Here is a 19894-nt window from a genome sequence, read left to right as displayed (position 1 = left end):
ACAGCATGATGGTGGAATTGAACTGACAACTTTCTTGCTATGGGGCAACAGTGCTAAACACCATGCCACTGTGCAACTCAGATTAAAGGATCTGACATTAAAATGAGTAATTAAAGACTATAAAAATTAGCTTTTGGAAAGCTATTCTGCACCTCAATGTAATTTTATTTATGCCCAAAATATACATATTCTACAGAAAAATCAGAATCAGAGAAGCTTTATTAATTTGACGGTGAAATTTAATACAAGTTTCTTGTCATTTCTGTGGAATTTTACAGTGAATCTGGCTGAAACTTGGCACACAGGTACAGTAGGTGTCCCAGAGAAAGAATCTGTTGAAAGTTGGACATCAACTACTCAGGATGATTTGTCATGAATTTTTGAAAATTGACATATTTGTAGTGTATTGGCTGTATTGAATTGCATATAAATGTCCTTTAATTTCTGAGGAATTCTATAGTAAAACTGGCTGAAACTTGGCACACAGGTACAGTAGGTGTCCCAGAGGAGGGATGTGTTGAAAGTTGGACATCAACTACTCAGGATGATTTTTAATGAATTTCTGAAATTTCCATAATTGTAGTGTATTGGCTGTATTGAATTGCATATAAATGTCCTTTAATTTCTGAGGAATTCTACAGTAAAACTGGCTGAAACTTGGCACACAGGTAGAGTAGGTGTCCCAGAGGAGGAATCTGTTGAAAGTTGGACCTCAACTACTCAGGATGATTTTTAATGAATTTTTGAAAATTGACATAATTCTATTGTATTGGCTGTATTGAATTAAATATAAGTTTCCTTTAATTTCTGAGGAATTCTACAGTAAATCTGGCTGAAACTTGGCACACAGGTACAGCAGGTGTCCCAGAGGAGGGATGTGTTGAAAGTTGGACCTCAACTACTCAGGATGATTTTTAATGAACTTTTATATAAAGCGAAAAGGCGCTTTATATAAAAGACTGGTGTAAAAGCGCAAGGAAATTTATGTGGCGGATAGGAGGCGGCTGGCTTGACCGCGGCTCACAAATGACGGCTCACTTTACCGCGGTCAAAACACAGGAACACACTTCCTCAACACTGGGTGTGAGTGGAGCCCTCTAGTGGTCCACTACACAAGAACTGATCTCCGGTTGTCAGCCACCCACCCCCAGAAGAGCCCCGGGCTAACCCCCGGTCACCAACCGAATTAATGGCCGGAAATCCGAGAAGGGGCACCGGTCTCATCGGCTTGATGAAGGACGCCTTTCAGCCTCACCAGCCCGCAGTGGTTGACAAGAAAATGGTGGGAAAATGCTGGAAACTCATGGATAAGGTACTGACAGTGGTTTTCCGGTAATCCGGTTGTTCAGTGATGACGTGACGAATCCTACTTCCGGGCCTAAAGTAGTCTGAGTTTAATATGGCTTTTGTGTTGTTAACATGTTTAATGTTATGTATTTTCTTCTATTTGATCTCAAAAAGCTCCTAAAACAGTCAGTGATCACTGTTGACCTCCCTCGGCTTTTATTACCGCTAATCATTCATTTAAGCTCAGTTTTTAAAACCTTAGGATGTAACTATAGCCCAGCCCATGCAGCAGTATATGAATGACTAACCTCGTATTGTGGATGGATTATCTCAGTTGTTCTCCTGGCTGAAGTTTGGTCCTTTTACAGCATCCTGCCATGCGATTACATTTGTTCCTGACCACCGAGAACACTCACGTTAACTTTTATCGAGTGGAAAAAAAGTTAGCTTGTTTATATTATGCTAACATAGCTGTGTCGCTAGCGGTCACGTAGCACATCATTATATACGAGCTAGCCAAACTTCAGTAACCCTACAAATATCACTGCTGTTTAGTTTTCTGTCTTCATTTGTGCTGGAAGTGATAACAGAGCTGTACGTTTTAATTTGTTTCCAAAACCCCGCAGTCAGGACATGCTATATTGTATTTAGATAGAAGCTAGCGAGCTAACTCCCTGCTAACTTCTAACTCCGTTAAATGTCATAAATTCCGTTTTCATGGATGCCTGGATGTTAAGCTCAATTGTTACACCTGGTAGAGCAGAACGCTGATCATTTTAATAAAGATGAAAGACTTTAGACAGTTTTTCAACTCTCAGTAATGCCATAGTGATCGTTTAATACAGGGGTGGCCAACCAGTCAGAGACCAAGAGCCACTTTTTTTTTACTGTGTTACCGCAAAGAGCCACATCATACGCATGGGCACACATGAACATCACCCATCCTTCCCCCCCCCCCCCCCCCCCCTCTCTCTCTCTCTCTCTCTCTCTCTCTCTCTCTCACACTCACACACACACACACACAAAATACACACATCTCTGCTCAGCCAGATTCATTGTAAATGTCACACACCAACATGATAATGACAGAAATGGACTCCTACAGTACTAAAACCACAGGCCAGTCATTTTCAACAATGAACATTGTGTCCACTGTCTCACACACACAAACTCTCAGTTCAACCAAGTCCACAAACAAAAATATAATAATCTACAATAGCATTTACTTTTACAATGCATGTTGTTTAGTGGGACTTCTGGCATTCCTTGCCTTGAACAATCCTCTTTAAATCTGGCTTGTATTCCGTTGTTGTCACTCGAAGCAATTCTTTCACATGTGTGTCAGTCAGAACAGATCGATGCTTTGATTTGACATGTTTTAGGGTAGAAAACACAGACTCGCAGACGTATGTTGACCCAAACATTGACAGTATCTTAAGCGCAGCCCGTTTGACATTGGGGTATTTTTCCATTGGCACACTTTTCCAGAACTAAATGGTCCCTTCCCTTAAAGCAGGTTTCAATTGGTCCTCCTCACAAAGATCGATCATCTCCAACTCAGCCACAGCTTCATCTGTGACTAGCGGGACTTACAAACAGCCGGTCTCTGCATTAAATGGGTCGACGAGGAACGTAATCTGTGGCCTTTTCAATTGTAGATCATGGAACCGGGTCACGAAGCTTTCGTGCAAGTTTTCAATCACCGTTGCATATCTGGCTCTTTGCTTACTCAGGGCAGCGCTGGCGACTTGCCCGCTGGCTTTTAGCAGAGTGGGAAAATGCGTTAAATCTCCCTTTTGAATATGTGTCTTGAACAGCTTCAGTTTGTTGACAAACGCAAACACACTTTGCACCATGTCAGGCAGCATTTTTAACTTACCCTGCAGGGTCAGGTTCAGTCTGTCCAAGTGACACAGCATGTCGACCAAAAGGCCAGATCCATAATCCACTTGAGGTCCGAGAGCTCGGGATAGTCCTTGTCCTTCTTTTCCATAAACAGTTTCATGGCATCCAAAAGCTCAAAGAAGCGAGAGAGTACCTGGCCTTTTGAGAGCCACCTCACAGTGCAGTGCAGCGGCAGGTCACCTGGAAGCCCTTGGTCCAGCTCAGTGATGAGATTCTTGAATTGCCTGTGGTTAAGCGCATGTGTGCGGATATAGTTGACGATTTCCATCACAGGCTTCATGACGTGATCTAAATTCAATGATTTAGACACGAGTTGCTCCATGTGGATGATGCAGTGGAAATTCCAAAAGTCAGGAATAGTTTGGTCAGCTTTGCACAGCCCCACAAGCCCGTTCACAGATCCCATCATGGCTGGTGCTCCATCCGTGGCTATTGCAGTTAATTTCGTTATGGGCAGATTTGCTTTTTCAAATGCAGCCATCATGGTTTCTTTCACATCTATGCCATGGGTTCTGTCTTTTAATGGCACAATATCCAGGAGTTCTTCTTTGATCACACAATCGTTGGACACAGACCGTGCAAATATTGCCAACTGAGGCTTGTCTTGTATATCACAACTCTCATCCAATGCGACACTAAAATACTCACATGCTTGAAGGTCAGAGTGCAACTGTGATTCAATAGCCGTGTTAATGTCCGATATTCTGTGTTCAACAGTGTGGTGGGACAGTTGGACGTCTGATACCATGCGTTTTAATTTGTCATTTTCAGGAGACAAGATTTCAACAACATCACTGAGGCATTTTTTAATGAACTCCCCTTCATTGTATGGCTTTTTAGCCCGTGCAATGTTCCAAGCCAGCTGATAGGATGCGAGCGTTATGGTCTCTGACCGCTTCGTAAATTTTTGGAAAAACTGTATCTGCCTTTCTGCCTGACTTTTCAAAGTGGCCGACTCGTGCTTGCAAAGTTCAGTCCCTTTTGTAAATTCCTGGTCGATGTTAGCATGGAGTGAGCTGAAGTGGCGCTGAAGATTTGAAGCTTTGAAATGCGCTAATGACGTCTGACATATAAGGCAGAATGGCTTACCATTGCGTTCAACAAAAAAATATAAACTCTCCCACTCTGTTAAAAACGTCCTGTGTTCATCTTCATATTTTCTTTTTGCTGTGCATTTTTTTCCTGCCATTTTAAGGGCGAACTTGCTCCTACTGGGAAACTTTGCGGTATTTTCATCTCACACACATGTGCATTTGATGAAAACACCGTATTGAACTCAAGCGAAGCGAACGCGCACATTTTAAAACAACAACATTAAAAAAAAAAACCCCCACAAACGCAAACTTTGATATGAACGTAAGAGCCGCATGAAACCAGGCAAAGAGCCGCGTGCGGCTCGAGAGCCGCGGGTTGGCCATCCCTGGTTTAATATATGGACCTGCAGCGGAGTTTAGGTCCAGACACGGCTAGTGACGTCAGACTGAACAACCGGATAAATCCTTTGCAAGAAAGGGCTTTGAAACAGTAAACGAAAAACTTTTTACTTGACTTTTTTTCTTTTTGTCTGTAACTCGACATCATAGACAAATGTGAGGCCACTTTAACTGATTTTCTTTTCTCACATATTGAAAAAAGATTAAGCTCAACTTTTCCATCCGCTCCTTCACTTAGCGTGAAACTGCGGTTATATTGAATCATCACTAATTCCCTTTGCATGACATAAATAACCTCAGGACATCCACACAGGAAGGTGCTTTGGCCTAAATTTGAACAATAACCTGTAAAGCAGTCTAAACCTGAAGCCTAAAACTGGAGTACAGTGGTGTCTGATTGTCTAATTGGGGTCAGTTCTCCTGAATTAGGTCACATTCATATCCCTATATTTAGTATTGGATAAGAAGAGGTGTACATGTTGCAGGGGCAAGGCAATGTTCTCTATAGTCATTGCAGCCTATTTACTTTGTTTTGCAGTTGGCTATAACTAAAACAGATGAGCGGGAAGTGCAGAGAGGTGGTGAGACAAGAGCTCACAAGATATTAATGCAAGTGAGCTGATGTAGGAAGTAACAGTGCATCAGATAATAGAGAGTGAACCACGGCATGCATGTGCAGTGTTCTGTGCAGACTCATTTACACCTGTGCTTGTAAATGGCACGTTTGAGTTTAAAAGCTTTCATACCTGGGTGGTATGCTTCAGGGCTGGGTGCTGAAAATTTTTACTGCCTTGCTGTAAAGTTGTATTGTGGGAATACATTGCCATCAAAGTAGCAAAATGAGGAATCTGAGGGTTTGGGGGAAGTGCTGGATCTGATATATAGAGTGAGTGTGCAAATGTATGCAAAAAAGAAACAAAACCCTGCTTGCATGCACAGTTGGTCCACAGCAACGTGGGGAAAAGATGCACTTAAATGAATAGTGACAGGTAAAAGTTTCTGGTGAAGTTGATGCAAATTTTAGGTATTCAACGTGTTATTGTACTATGAGCCATTTCATGTTTATGGTCACAATATATTGGGCCTGCAAAGTTATTTGGTGGGTATGGGAGCATAATTGAGTGCAATTTGATAAGTAACCTTAGTTGTCAGGTGATTAGACGGGTAGTAAATGTCCGTCACAGAAGCAGTTCCTGGTCAAACTTTGATCTACAGCTTGTGCCACATTATTCTCCGATTACCGAAAAGACTCTATCAAGAAGATTATCATCATAAACATTAGGAAATATTGGCTGAAACTTTAAACCTTGACATGTGTAAGAATGGCATTTTTTTCCGGTAACATCACATTGCAAAAATCGTGACCCAGTTTTATGAGCTTAAAATTTATAGACACATCCATATCCAAACTTGCGTGCGATAGCTGATGATCTAGCTGGAAAACTGTCAAGAAATCTGTGATGTCTCCAGTACCGTACTTAGACAAACTTAAAAAATGTTTTACCTTGACTGTGAAACATGCACATTGCAGCATCTCACATTGCCACAGCTAAAGGTTTTAATCCTGTTTGTTTTATGGTTTTTGTTTTTTCGTTGTTTGCAAGTTAAAAATAAAAAAACCCCATCTCTGAGCCGTTGCGTTCTCTGTCCAGGTGGTGCGTCTGTGCCAGAACCCCAAGGTGGCGTTGAAGAACAGTCCGCCCTACATCCTGGATCTTTTGCCGAATACCTACCAGCATTTACGCACCATTCTGTCCAGGTATGAGGGCAAAATAGAGATCCTCGGCAAGAACGAGTATTTCCGCGTGGTCATCGACAACTTGACGAACAAGACGAAGCAGACCATGAGCCTTTTTAAGGAGGCCAAGGAGAGGATGTACGAGGAGAACTCCCAGCCCAGGTAGGCGCACGTTATATCCGGACAAAACATGATTCATCTTTGTGGGGGGAAACGGAATATTGCACCAGCAGAAAGCCAGGATGGAAAAGCTGTGAAGCAGGGAGTATCTGAATACTGGGTATCTGAATCATGGCACAGTTAAAGAGCTAATCGTTGTTTTTCTTGGCTTCCTATCAATAAAATAATCCCTTAAACTCATGATAGTACGATAATTCCAGCAGTAAAATATCTCTGCTGACCGAGACCGTCTCTGTCCTATGGAGCACAGAACTGAGCTTTTTCACAACATCTGTTTTGACATGAAATAGTTGGAAAGCACAGATGTTGATGATTAATTAATAAAGATCGTTAACTAAATAGAATAAAAGCTTCACTAATGGGCCACCTTTGTCTGAAGGTCTGCTGTCAGCATTGGCTGAATTTTTTATTGTTATTTTAACCAAAATAAAAAATGGGTTCTTAATGAAAACCTTCCAAACTACCCAAGAAATCAGAATCAGAATCAGAATACTTTATTCATCCCGAGGGAAATTAGGGGTTACAGCAGGCAGCACGCTAATGGCGCATGCGCACTCACAAAGGAACCTTCTGACCAACTTTACACAAACATCACATTGGGCAGACATGTCAGAAGGTAGGCTGATAGGAAAAAACAACGAAAATACACTACATGAGGTAAGAGGAGGAGAAAAAAAAACTCCACTCAGACTGACCTCCTAGTGGGAGAACAGTTTGATAACAGAAAAAACACCTCAGCACAAAAGCACATGACTATCAATACACCATAGAAACACGAGACAAGCAACAGGGGCTCAGGGGTGTTGTAAAGGGTAAGAGAGCCGGCGTAGACAGCGCATCCGGTCCTGCAGCATCTGTGCTGGTCCAGTTGACTGCTATCTTCCCCGGTAGGGCACAAGCATCGAAGGCGTTTGGAAGGGAGGGGGATGAGTGCGTGCTTATCAGTGTAAGTGTATGTGTGTGCGTGTCCAGAGTTCAGCGGAGACAGTGTCCTTCGCTCTATCAGGCTAAGTAAACAGTCTGCCAGCCAACCCAGGTGGCCTTCATGGGGCGGGAAGAATAGTCATCACACAGTCGTTATCAGGGAGTTGTTTTGGTGGGCTCCAGCCTTGGGCCTCCAGCTGGCGCCGTGGTGTCCAAATGTTGAATATTGTTGATTTCTCCTTTGTGAGCAGCTCGAATTTAGCACTCTGAGACTGGTCCCTCGATCCGTTGAAGAGCTGCGAGCCTCCCCATGATGGTATCAAACTTCTGTTCCATGGTGTTGTCAGTCTTTTGATTCTGAGACCTCACAACTGCAGTGATCCGTTCCGCGATGTTTTCCAACTGTCGCTCAAGGGTCTCATTTTGAGCAGGCCTCTCTCTGATGTTTCCCCTCATACGCTCAATGGTGTTGTTTTGAGCCTTCACAGCAGCTGTAAGCGTCTCCAAGGTGTTGACCATATTACGTTCGTTGTGAGAGGTCGCACCTCGTCCCGTCGCTTCGAATCCAGCGGGCAGCCTTGTGGGGGTTTGAACAGCCGATTCCGCTCTCTTATTTCTCTGATAAACCAGGGCTAAGCCAACGCCGATCAGCATGAACCCTGTTATCATGGTTCCGAATAGGTAGATATCTTCAGCATCCTCGATCGACAGTCCCGCCAGGCACACGGTCCTCCAGTTCTGCCACCCATCCATCGTGTAACCGGCAGGGAAAGTCCCTCCAGGGCACTCAGGCTCTCCCGAGCCCCGACTTCTCGTTGAGAAAAGGGTGTCAATAGCACTCAGAGACCAGTTGATCAAATCCATAATTCTCTTTTAGGTTTTAGAGAACGACAGTGAGAGACTGTTCCAGGGAAAGTAAATTCACACAGACAAGACAAGGACATAGAGGCGAAGCAGGGAAGATAAGGGTGAGGAGGAGAGGAGAAAAGTGCGACCGCCTTCGCTGAGAGCTCAAGAAGTAGTTCAATACAACTCATACTGAGATTTTTTGTGTGATATTTTTTTTTCCATCAGATGATTAAAAAGATTTAAAAAAGCGGCATGCTTGCACTGCTGTGGAGTCATTTGTGAACATCTCTAACTCTGTGCATTTAAAATGAAGTACTGATGTCATTTAAGCTCTATAACATTAACCTGCAATCTTTTTGTAAATATTAATTTAAAGTATTGAAAAAGTTTGTCTTTTTTCTTGAAATGTTCTTACAAGTTTCCATCGCTGCGATTAAATCAAACCATATGAAGCAAAGTGAGCTTCATAGGGAAGTGATTGCACTTTCGCAATCCTCTGCTTCTCAGAAAGTCTTTGCTAAGCAAAAGTTCATCCTTCCTTTCACGCACTAAATTTTATCAAGTGTAAGATGTTCTATACAAACAGCTGTGTTGGCATTAGCAAATGCATGTATAGGTCATCGGAAAGCCTTTTAATTGAACCGTCAAAGCTGAGGCCATGCTCAGACGATGTTGTTGCCCAACTGGCTGTGTGCTCAGTATGCGTCTGCGACTTTTGGTTCAGTTTTTTGTCATGTGTCACCTTGTGCCTCTTTTAAACTGATTTACTGTTTAAAGAAAACAAAACAAGTTTGGACTAGATTATGCACCCGCACTGGTTATGTTCAACCCCAATGAGGGTGGACTCACTTCCTCTGAAAAGTAGCGTTTCGTGTAGACTGCTCAAACCAGGTATCTTCAAATGTAAAGCAAACGCAAGTGTAAAAGTCAATTTTCAACATTGCTTCCCTTCTTCTGCAGTTATGTTCATGATTTCAGCTCTAATTGGACATATTTTTATAAATTTGACACTTGAGTTGTCAGGAGTGGGGTTAGTTTGTCTGGGAGGTAGTGCAGCCAACCACAAGTAATTTCACAGAAAGTGCTTTAAATGCATTTAACAAAGTAACACCAGTTGTTTCAACAGCAGGAAAAGAAAAAAGCGAAGAAGAAAATGTCCAGTTGACTATTGTGTTTGTTGAGAAAGAGGAAAAAAATTAACTGTAGATCCATAAAATGTGCCAGAGGAGGGGGAAATGTACGAGACAAGTGGTACCATCTTTGATTCCGCCTGATTGTTTTGTACTCGAAAGTGTCTGGGTGCTGAAAGCTTCTATTTCTGTGTGCATGCAAGTGTAACTTCCCCTTTTATTTAAAACCAAACATGGCGTTATAGAATACTAAAGACATTAGGCTGAGGATACCTGTATCTAACTTGTTGCTACGGTTTTCTTTCATTGTCTCTCTTCCTTTTCTCTCACTTAGGCAAAACCTTACCAAGCTATCTCTGATCTTCAGTCACATGCTAGCGGAGTTAAAAGCCATCTTCCCCAATGGCCTATTTCAGGGTGACAACTTCAGGATTACCAAAGCTGATGCTGCTGAATTCTGGAGAAGCTCATTCGGGGACAAGTGAGTTTTTGTTTCAGCTCTGTATTCTTATTCCTGGGTGATGTTCGAATGACTCATATTTCACAGTAATCCTTATTTATGTCATGCTGGCCATCGATTCCAGTTCATCTCTGGCTGAAGCAAGCAGTTTTATCTTACTTACTGCTTCCTGCCCCTTGCAAACAAAAGATTTAAACAGAAGTCAGATTACCATATTAGCATAGTCACATTCACAGGCAACATACATACGAAAAGTAAAAAAACACAACAAAAGCGCTGAAACTGAGCATTTATAGCAGTGGAGGTCTGGGTTTTGGGGTCATGAGTTAAGGCTACGTAAGATGACCTCATGATTTGAAACTGACTGTGAGCATCCCAGCCATTTTATTAGGGGCACCTTGTCTTCATTTTTGTGGCATTGATTCAACAAGGTGCTGGAAACATCCCTTGCAGATTTTGGTCTATAGTGACATGACAGCATCATACGGTTGCTGCCACATACCCAGGTTTCCCTATTGGACCGAGATCCAGTGACTCTGGAGGCCATTTGAATACTATTGCTTGGATGTTACTTACTGTCATGTTTAGAAAACCAGCTTGATTGGAGTTTTATCACCTGATGTGTTATTCTACTGAAAGCAGCTATCAAAAGATGTTAGAGATGTTTGCGGGGGGGAAATCACAGCAGATCAGCAGTTTATGAAATGCTCAGAGCAGCACCAACAAGCATGTCCCATTCAAAGCTCTTTCTCCCACATTCTGCTCAGTTTGAACTTAAGCAGGCAGTGGTAACCATATACATATGTGTCTGCATGCATAAATGCACCGAGTTGCTGTCATGCTCAAATATTAGTATTAATCAGTATAGGGCTGTTCGATATAACCACATATATCGGATGACAATATGAAAACGTCTATCGTTTCATTTTACGCTATCGTTTGTTTCGTGGTGTCGCAAAATAAAGTGTTTACGCCAATATTTTTTCACCGTTTTGATGGTCACTGTAGTGGCTATATTAATTTATTAAAGTTCTCTCTTTCTCTTATATTTAATATAACCACACTAAGGATGGACAAGCGCCTGTTTTTATGCATTGTTGTTAGCAACAACGACGGTAAAACCATCGCATGTCCGCTTGTTTATTTTCCACATAAACCTTTCACAATAAAGCTCAAGATCCTGTTGAAACTTTTCAAAATAAACGGAATCATGTGAAAAAGTATGCAGAGTGTTTATGGATGAGAAGCAAAAAGGAGCCGTCAGGTGTCTAAAAATGTATAGTTTCATGCACGGTTAAAACACTCGACTCCAGGTACACGACGCCCAGCTGGAATCACTTCAGCAACCCGAGATTCACAAAATTTACAGAAAATGTTAAGTTTTTGTGATTTTTATCGTCGTTGGATGATAGATGTTTTATATCGGGATGTGAGATTTTGGTCATATCGCACAGCCCTAAATCAGTAGTTGAACACACGTATCTAATAAAGTCACAGTTGAGTGTGTGTATTTGAGGAAAAGCATACCAGGTCCCCTTTAGTCAACTAAAAATACACCTGTGTATATATTTAGAGTTGTGTCTTTATAAAGATCTGCTGCCTTGTTAGCTAGGTGTTAGCTTAGCAAATCTGCAATTTTATTACATTTTAGGTTCTATTTAACCCCAAATTCAGTCTTAACTAATAGTGAAAGGCAATGTCCCCACAACAAACATTTGTTTCCTCTCCCTCCCTTCTACCCAGGACCATAGTGCCATGGAGGACATTTCGGCAGGCTCTTCATGAGTTTCACCCTATTAGCTCAGGTCTGGAGGCCATGGCGCTCAAATCCACTATCGACCTCACCTGTAACGACTACATCTCCGTCTTCGAGTTTGACATCTTTACAAGGCTCTTTCAGGTACGTCACAAAGCATTCAGAGTAGTTCACTGTAAAATTGCACAGTTTGCACTTTAATAACATTTTAGTAAAGGCGGTGAATTACACGAGGATGCTTAAATTTGTTTATTTGTTTAAATTTGAGTCCCGCTTAGTCTCTCCTGTGTAAATGCAGCAGCAGTGTCTGAACCCACTCGCATATGTTTTTCTGTAGTGTTGCCAGCGATCAGAGTTGGTGTTTGTAATTTTATTGCTGCTAACAGATCTTCTGTCCTATATGCATTATAGTCTCATACCTGATTTTTGTTGTGAATTCAACTTCAAAACAGCTGATGTACACAACATAAATAAAATGTTTGCATTTGTGAATCTGTGTCTTGTAGCCATGGTCATCTCTTCTAAGGAACTGGAACAGCCTGGCTGTTACACACCCTGGTTATATAGCCTTCTTAACCTACGATGAGATGAAGGCTCGACTGCACAGGTTCATCCACATACCTGGCAGGTAGGCCTCACAGATCAGATATATCCTATAATACTTTTGGGGGGAAAATCCCTACTGTATTAAATATGTTGTTGCAGGAGTGTGAGTTTGTAGCTGTTGGTTGAAATAACTCTCTCTCACAGCTATATCTTCAGGCTGAGCTGCACTCGGCTGGGCCAGTGGGCAATTGGCTATGTGACAGCTGATGGGAACATCCTGCAGACCATCCCGCATAACAAACCACTCTTCCAAGCACTCATTGATGGATATAGAGAGGGATTGTGAGTCGCATATCATCAGGGTTAATGAACTAGTATTTAGTGTAGATTTATAGCACTATTAAACTGCAAGCTGTCAGGGGAGAGTATTGTTTTTCAGCCTACTGAGTACATGTTACTTTAGGTTCCTGAATTAATAGTGAGGAGGGTGGAGTCTTTGTAGTAGTTCCTCAAAATTTAACAAAAAACCTTACAAGGAACAGGTTGGACAGTGTGGATGAAATGGTGTCACAATCGAAGTATAATTAACTAGTTTGTGTCATCCTGCAGAGAAACAAACTTGTTTTGTTTTTTTTGTTTTGTTTTGTTTTTTTAAGGATTTTATAATGAGAAATTGTTTGGCAGCCTCGATGAATTGTAAAAACATGGCAAGGTTGTTGCTTCTTACTGTTGATTTATAAAATCTGAAAATGACCCTTTTTTCGTGACTTGGTTGCGTTTCTGTGTGCCGTGGTTCTCCAGCTATCTTTTCCCAGATGGCCGTGCACAGAACCCAGACCTGACAGGGTTGTGTGAACCGTCTCCACAGGACCACATCAAAGTTACTCAGGTTTGTTTCTCATGTGCGTGCATGGTTTTAATGCAGAGAACAAATACAGATGCATAAAATGACTGATTTTAGGAATAAATCTCTACAGGATGAGAGTAACATGAGCAGCCGGTGTTGAACGGTCTCCCTTTTTCCCTTGTTTCTCTGTGTCTTTTATTACACTGATTTGAAGCAGCTCAATAAATCCTGACAGGGATCTTCTTTTTCCTGCTGTAGAATTTTCTTTAAATTCAGTTTTTTGTGTTCAACGGTGCCTTTTTAAATAGGTCAATTAATAATAATAATAATAAGTCTTTGATTTAGATTCATTCTCAGATTGCAAGTGTTTTACTCCACTCTCTGATCTGCATGTTTAAACTTAAGTATAAAGTCTTTTATTATTATTATTTAATTATTAGTAGTAGTTCCTGCAGTAGAGGAGTCATGTCATGTTCCTCAGTGTAACTGTTGCAGTCCCCAAAGTTATACGTTCGGTTCTTTGAGCCATAAGATCCCACAGTGCTACTGAGTTTTAATAATGAAAGTGTGAAACAAAGGGAAGCAAAATAGATGGGAACTCCGGCTAAAACAAACAAACAAACAAAAGAGGAAGGAGTCCATGAACGAACCACACAAGACTGTCTGCTTCAGGCTTCACCCCTAAACTACTTTTTTTCTTCTTCCTTTTTTAACTAAGAACCAAAAACAAAATCCAAAACAGGCCTGTAGCAACAGAAAGACAGATGGGAGGGACAGAGATTCCAGTTACTGACCATCAAGCTTCAGCAGCCAATCGGCACTAAGAATAAATCTAAAGTGAGATCAGGTTAACGAGGGTGCTGATAAAAACACAACAAGGTGACGACTGGACCAACGCACCGAGGTCACACGTAGCTGTAACTTTATTGTTTTATTAATGTTATCTTACAGTCAGTGAAGCTGAAGCACTTTCTTTTTGTACTTCCTTTAATAAAATCCTTCTTCTTACTAACAACTGTAACAACTTTTCCTCTTCAAACATAAAAGATTAAATAGACTTTACTGGCTGGGAACATAGACTTGCTAAGAGTGAGACAAAGGACTTGTTTGCCATGAGTGAGTGATTAAATGAATGAATTTGATGTGCTGTTTATTCTTGATGGACTTTGGACTTTAGACTTCCTTATACGGAATTTATTTTGATTGTGTTTCACATCAGACGAACAATATAATTGTTGTCTTCCCAAGCGCAGTCGTGTTGTTCTCACTACTCTGCCTTCAGGACAGAAATGCTCTCCGGGCTAACTTAACAGATTAATTAATCGCAGCATGACTGCAGAGTTCTTTAGACATAGTTTTCTTAAAGTGCTCCTTCTGCAGATCTTTGATGTACAACATTTATTTGACATCTTCAGTTTTATTTACATTATAATTCATCCTATCTGGGTGACTCTTTTTGTGGTAGTTTTCATGGTTTCCTCCTTAAGCTTTCAGTCTTGAAAAGACTTGCAGCTGTAATTTGGATTTAAATCAAAGCAAAGCCTTTCACAAATGATGAAAGCTTCAGTCTGCTCCTTTGCCTTTACCTCCTAACCTTGCTGTGTCTTTCCGTGTGTGCATTTCAGGAATCGGGGGGTCAGGGCTGCCCGTTTTGCCGATGTGAGATTAAAGGCACGGAGCCTATTGTAGTGGACCCCTTTCACCCAAAGGCCACTGGGGCTTCCTTTGCTGGTTTCCAGGGGTCGAGCAGAGCAGAAGCCGCAAGCAACGAAGAGGAAGAGGATGATTGGCTGGAAGACCAGCAACTTGTCATGATCTGGCTGGCCTGCACCAAAGTAAGACGAGCACGTACATATATTTAGACGCTCACTGGGTGCTTTATTAGATGCAGCTGTTCGATTGCTTATTAATGCACAATATTAATCAGGTAATTGCTACAACAACTCAGTAAATTTAGCTAATAGATATGGTCAAGATGACCTGCTCAAGTTCAAGCCGAGCATCCGAAAAGGAATGAAAGGTGATTTGAGTGATCCTTATCGTGTAAATATCTCTGAGGAATATTACAAGCACTTCATCCGCTACAAAATCTGTAAATCAATGTGCGGGTGTGCAGGTGGAGCGCCCTCCGTCTCCAGTGTCTCAGCTGCCTCCGGTGCCTCTGCGACTGGACCTCTTACAGCAGAGGTCCTCCACCTCCCATAGTGCACTGAGTCAGGGAGCCACAGTCAAAGTAAGTACACGCCTGAGTGCACTAATAATAATAATAATAATGGATTGATATAGCGCTTTTCAAGGCACCCAAAGCACTTTACAATACCACTATTCATTCACTCTCGCATTCACACACTGGTGGAGGCAAGCTACAGTTGTAGCCACAGCTGCCCTGGGGCAGACTGACAGAAGCCAGGCTGCCATATTGCACCATCGGCCTCTCTGGCCAACACCAGTAGGCGGTAGGGTAAAGTGTCTTGCCCAAGGACACAATGACCAGGACAGAGAGCCCGGGGATCGAACCCACGACCTTCCGGTTACAGATACGCTTCCCAACCCCCTGAGCCACAGTCCCACTAAAGACAAAAGACTTTGAGACCGACTATCTGTGGAAAAGAATTCAAAGGGTGGAAAAATAGTTTTTAGAAAAACACTTGCATTGGCCAAAGGTGCATTCAAGACTTGCTGGTCACTGAAATATTCTCACTCTGAATAGTGCCTTTAAGAAGAGCCCTGTGCAAACATACACTAAGAAGTTGAACCAGAAGTAATAACTGCTCAATCATATGGAAGTCATATGCAAAGTGTTAAGGCCAACACCTGCTGCTGGGACACAAACTTCATTACAAGCGCAGTACATTTAGGTCAGAGTAATATCACAAACTAACCACCTCCTATTACCAGCTTTAACTCACTTTTTATATCAATAAATACACGTATATGAGTAGCTAACGATATGAATATCTTCTCTAGAAAAGAGCATTTATAGTTTTAGTTGTGATCAAAAGAGCCTGTGAGATAAATCTGTAATGAGCCCGTATATTTTAGTCAATATTTCCTAGAAGCCTTGAAGTTGTCAGATGTCCATTTGATAGTCAAAAATAATCATGTGTTAATGTGGCTGCAGGTTCCTGGAAATTATGTGAATTGGCTAAGTGTTGGTATTCACAACTGCTCGACTGTTTGCCTGTGACTTAAAGATTAATAGTGACGCCTTTTTATTAAACCTCCAGTGTGCTGCCAGCCCTGCTAACACAATTATTGTTATTACCAAAATAGGATGTGTGTGTGTGTGTGTGTGTGTGTACTTGAGTCTTCACATCTCTAACAAAAAACATCCTGTCCTGTGTCTTCTGACCCAGATGGTAGCCACTCACAGGGACAAACCTCTACCTCTGCCTCCAGCACTGAGAGAGCCTCCCCCTCCTCCCCCACCGGAGCGCCCCTCCCTGGTCGGCCAGGAATCCAGATTCCAAAGGAGACCCCTCCCCTCCACCCCGGACCAGCCAGCCTGGGCAGCAAACTACATGGTGCTACGCCCTGCAACGAAGGCCCCACCACAACAGGGCTATATGGCGCTGTCTTTAAGGGAAAAATATAGATCTTGGGTTGTTAGAAATACCAGCAGATCAACAAACATGCTCAGACCTTCCAGCAGGTAATAAAATGTGCTTATGTGTGTGGTTATGTTATTGTATAGTGAATTGCAGAGAAAAAAATCTCGCTGGGAAAGGTTACAAGTGACTTTCAAACAGTTCGTAGAGTGAAAAGTGAGAAAGTTGGTCTATAAACAAGTTAAAGGGATAGTCTGACACACAGTAATGCAACCCTCAAATCTGAAGCTGTGTATTTTGTCCAGCAGGGGGCTCTCGAGGTTCCCATTCCTTAGAGAGAACTCTCTTTCACTTATTTGCTGTTTTTCACCTCCTTAAATAATTTAAAGGACAGTGCTTGAAGATGAAGGCAGCTGGATCTCAGCTTGTCTCTTTGATTAAAATGATGACAGTGTCTAAAATGTAGGGAATTCGAATGGATAGGAAATCTGCTTAAATTTTAAAACTCGAAAGCTGAAAGTTGTGGTGTGAGCCTACAAAGATGCCTTCGCTGGGTCCATGCACGACTAATTAGACTTAAAATGTGTAATATTTGGAAGCATTCATACCTCTGTGTGATTGGTGGATTTTTGTTTGAAGCAGAGCTAGATGTTTAGCGGTCTATTTGTGAAGTTAGCATACTGAAATGATGAACTTTTGATCAGAGGTTTGGTGATTTAGCTTACAAAGGGTAGATTCAGTCATTGAGAATATTACCTTCTCTGTGAGGATTAGTTTGTGTAAGAGTCAGGCATAAAGGATCGCCAACAATGGCCCTTTTTAAAATCTGCTTCTAATACTTTTTCCTTTCTTTTTGTTTTTTGGTCATGTAGTGTTACCATGGTAACTAGACAAAATTTCAGATTGTGAGTTAAGTGTAATTGCAAATAAGCCCTGCAAGTCAGCTCAGGATGCAGACTTTCCAGGCACACCGCTCTGTCCCCAACCACCTACAGTTCAAACCTGCTGTTTGCATGGGGCATCCTATCAGAAGAAAATTGACTTTAAGGGGACGGTGGCCTGAAAGTATAAATGGCTTTATTTATTTATTTATTTAAAATCATGGAAAACTTTTTGAGTCCAAGAGCAAGATTCTTTAAATGAAAATGAGCACAGTTTGTTCCCCTTTAAATAATTCCTCTATCTCTCTCTGTCTCGCTGTGTGCCTGCAGTGAGGTGGGGGACAGAGACTCTGAGGACCCCCAGGTTTACGAATCCATGTGTAACATCCAGGCCCAGGCCGGCTCGTCGGAGACGACGCAGAACTCTGAGCTGTGTAACATTCTCAGTTTCTCACTTCAGTGTATGGGAAGTGCTTGATCATTGTGGATTACTAACAGTAATCACACTATTTGTTCTAGTAGTAGTGGATAAACTGACATCACAGAATTAAGAATATCAGGGTAAAACCTCATTTTTATTTACTTTTTTTTTTTCCCTCCAAGACCATCCTCAGCATTCAGCTGTTCCGCAGGACAAAAAGGAGGCCAGTGTGGAGGATGTTTACGAGTATGACTTTCCCAGACCAGTGGTCCCTCCTGCCCCTGCCAGAAGAGCCCTGTCAGATATCGGCGGCCCTTCTGCAGCCTTCAGCAATCTCAACATAGACTCTGCAGTAGATCCCAGTATGTGTGGGTTTTTTTTTGTTGTTTGTTTTTTGTTTTGTTTTTTTTCCCCCTTTTTAATTTCTAATGATCAGCAGGTGGCGAAATTTCTGGTTGCAAAAAGGGAGTTGTGGTCATTAGTTACGTCGTACTGAACACAGCGTGATTTATATTTTAATAGTGATCACCAGTATGCTCAGCTTGAGGCTTCAAGATGATGCACAAAAGAAACCGGTGACATCCAGTTCTCGTGTGCAGGCTGTTGTCCACGGTATTAATGTTGTTTTATTGCACATTTTTCCTCAGGCTGGAAATAAAACAAAAAGTGCCAAACAATTTTTTTTGGCATTGAAGCTAATCACAATTAAAGAAAAATCAAAAAGTCCAAAAAGAAAAGTAGTCTTAGTTAGACTCAGTAGCAGTGGACAAATGAATATTAATTTGAGAAGTAATTAGGCTACATGAATGTAACTTGAAACTTCTTGTTTAACTTTGGCTTCAGCAAATTACTGCTTTAACCACACTGAAATCAGTGATGGAAATTGCTTTCATAGATACTCTAACCACAACGTGCTGCATGTCAGGCCAGCTTGTGAAACTGCTCAGGCGATTCATGAGGTCAAAGTTACAACAGAATCCATCATACCAGGCTTGAAGCTATGTGCTTCTAGATGAACTACAGGTAGTTTGGACCAATCAGCCTTCTGTTAGGAAGCCACATTCATTCTAGGAGCAAGTGTCACTGCTTGGCAGTTTTCTTGGTAACAGTTATTTTGAAGCCAGAACTTTAATGTCAGTGATAACCTAAAGGCCTTTTTTCCTGCAAGTTTTAATTCTGTGAAGCATGCTGCGTTTCTTTGCCTTTCACAGACTGTTACAGATGATTTATCCAGTGTTTTAGTTTTTTTAGAGTGAGGATACTTTAAGTTTTTAAGGACTTCCGAAATGTTTCTGTTTCTCAGATGTTTCAGGTTAGCAAATGTCTGGTTATAAAGGGAACTTTTAAATTATTTTTCCCACAAATCATCTGTGTGAATGTAAATGTGTATTTGATGTGTTTATTTTGTATTTGACTCATCACGTTTCTTATTTTTCTTTCATTTTCTCTCATTTGTTTCAGGTATGTTTGTAGCAGGCGGCGACCCCGAACGTCCCCCAAAACCTCTCCCTCGGCGAGCCAACTTTGACCGACGGCCTCGTCTGTTAAACCGCAAGCCACCTCCGCCGCCGCCAGACCTCCCTGGCCCCTCCTCATCTGCCTCCCCTGTTCCACCTCCGACTATTCCTCCTTCAGGTCCTGGAAGCTTGGCCCTAAACGGGGAGATTGAATGCCTCATATCCCAAGGCTACTCCATCCAGGACATCCAGAAGGCCCTGATGATTGCTCAGAACAACCTCGAGACGGCCAAGAACATCCTGCGCGAGTTCGTCTCCATCCCTTCCACAGCGCACATCGCCACATAGTCACTTTGCGCAGGCTCATCCTCTGTCTCATCTCTCTCCACTCTGTGCCATTACCATTTACCAAGCACTTTTCTGCAGGGCCACAAGTACTTTCAGAAGGCTTTACTCTGAGGGATGATGCTGCGTTCATGTTATATCTCATCCAAAGTCATTTGTAGTGGGAAAACAGCAACGTGGGGTGGGG

General features: G+C 42.0%; 2 protein-coding genes across 2 annotated transcripts in view; one reads left to right on the top strand and one right to left on the bottom strand.

The window, feature by feature from the left end:
- The window catches only part of LOC309695570 (uncharacterized protein), a 212766-nt gene that overhangs the window by 131100 nt on the left and 61772 nt on the right, over positions 1–19894 (bottom strand). The gene's annotated exons all lie outside the window — the stretch shown is intronic.
- Positions 1040–19861, top strand: LOC309695572 (E3 ubiquitin-protein ligase CBL-like). The gene is made up of 13 exons (XM_082516309.1): positions 1040–1312; positions 6278–6525; positions 9781–9927; positions 11650–11806; positions 12169–12290; positions 12413–12550; positions 13010–13097; positions 14681–14890; positions 15172–15288; positions 16412–16707; positions 17815–17918; positions 18088–18267; positions 19367–19861. Exons 1-13 carry the CDS (start codon positions 1190–1192, stop codon positions 19708–19710), a joined length of 2274 nt encoding a protein of 757 aa, XP_082372435.1. The 5' UTR covers positions 1040–1189; the 3' UTR covers positions 19711–19861.

The sequence above is a fragment of the Aulonocara stuartgranti genome, assembly GCF_965226115.1.
Source record: "Aulonocara stuartgranti genome assembly, chromosome: 19".
Classification (NCBI taxonomy): domain Eukaryota; kingdom Metazoa; phylum Chordata; class Actinopteri; order Cichliformes; family Cichlidae; genus Aulonocara; species Aulonocara stuartgranti.
The sequence above is the reverse complement of the archived record's forward strand: the minus strand, read 5'-3'. Positions and strand labels throughout refer to the sequence as shown.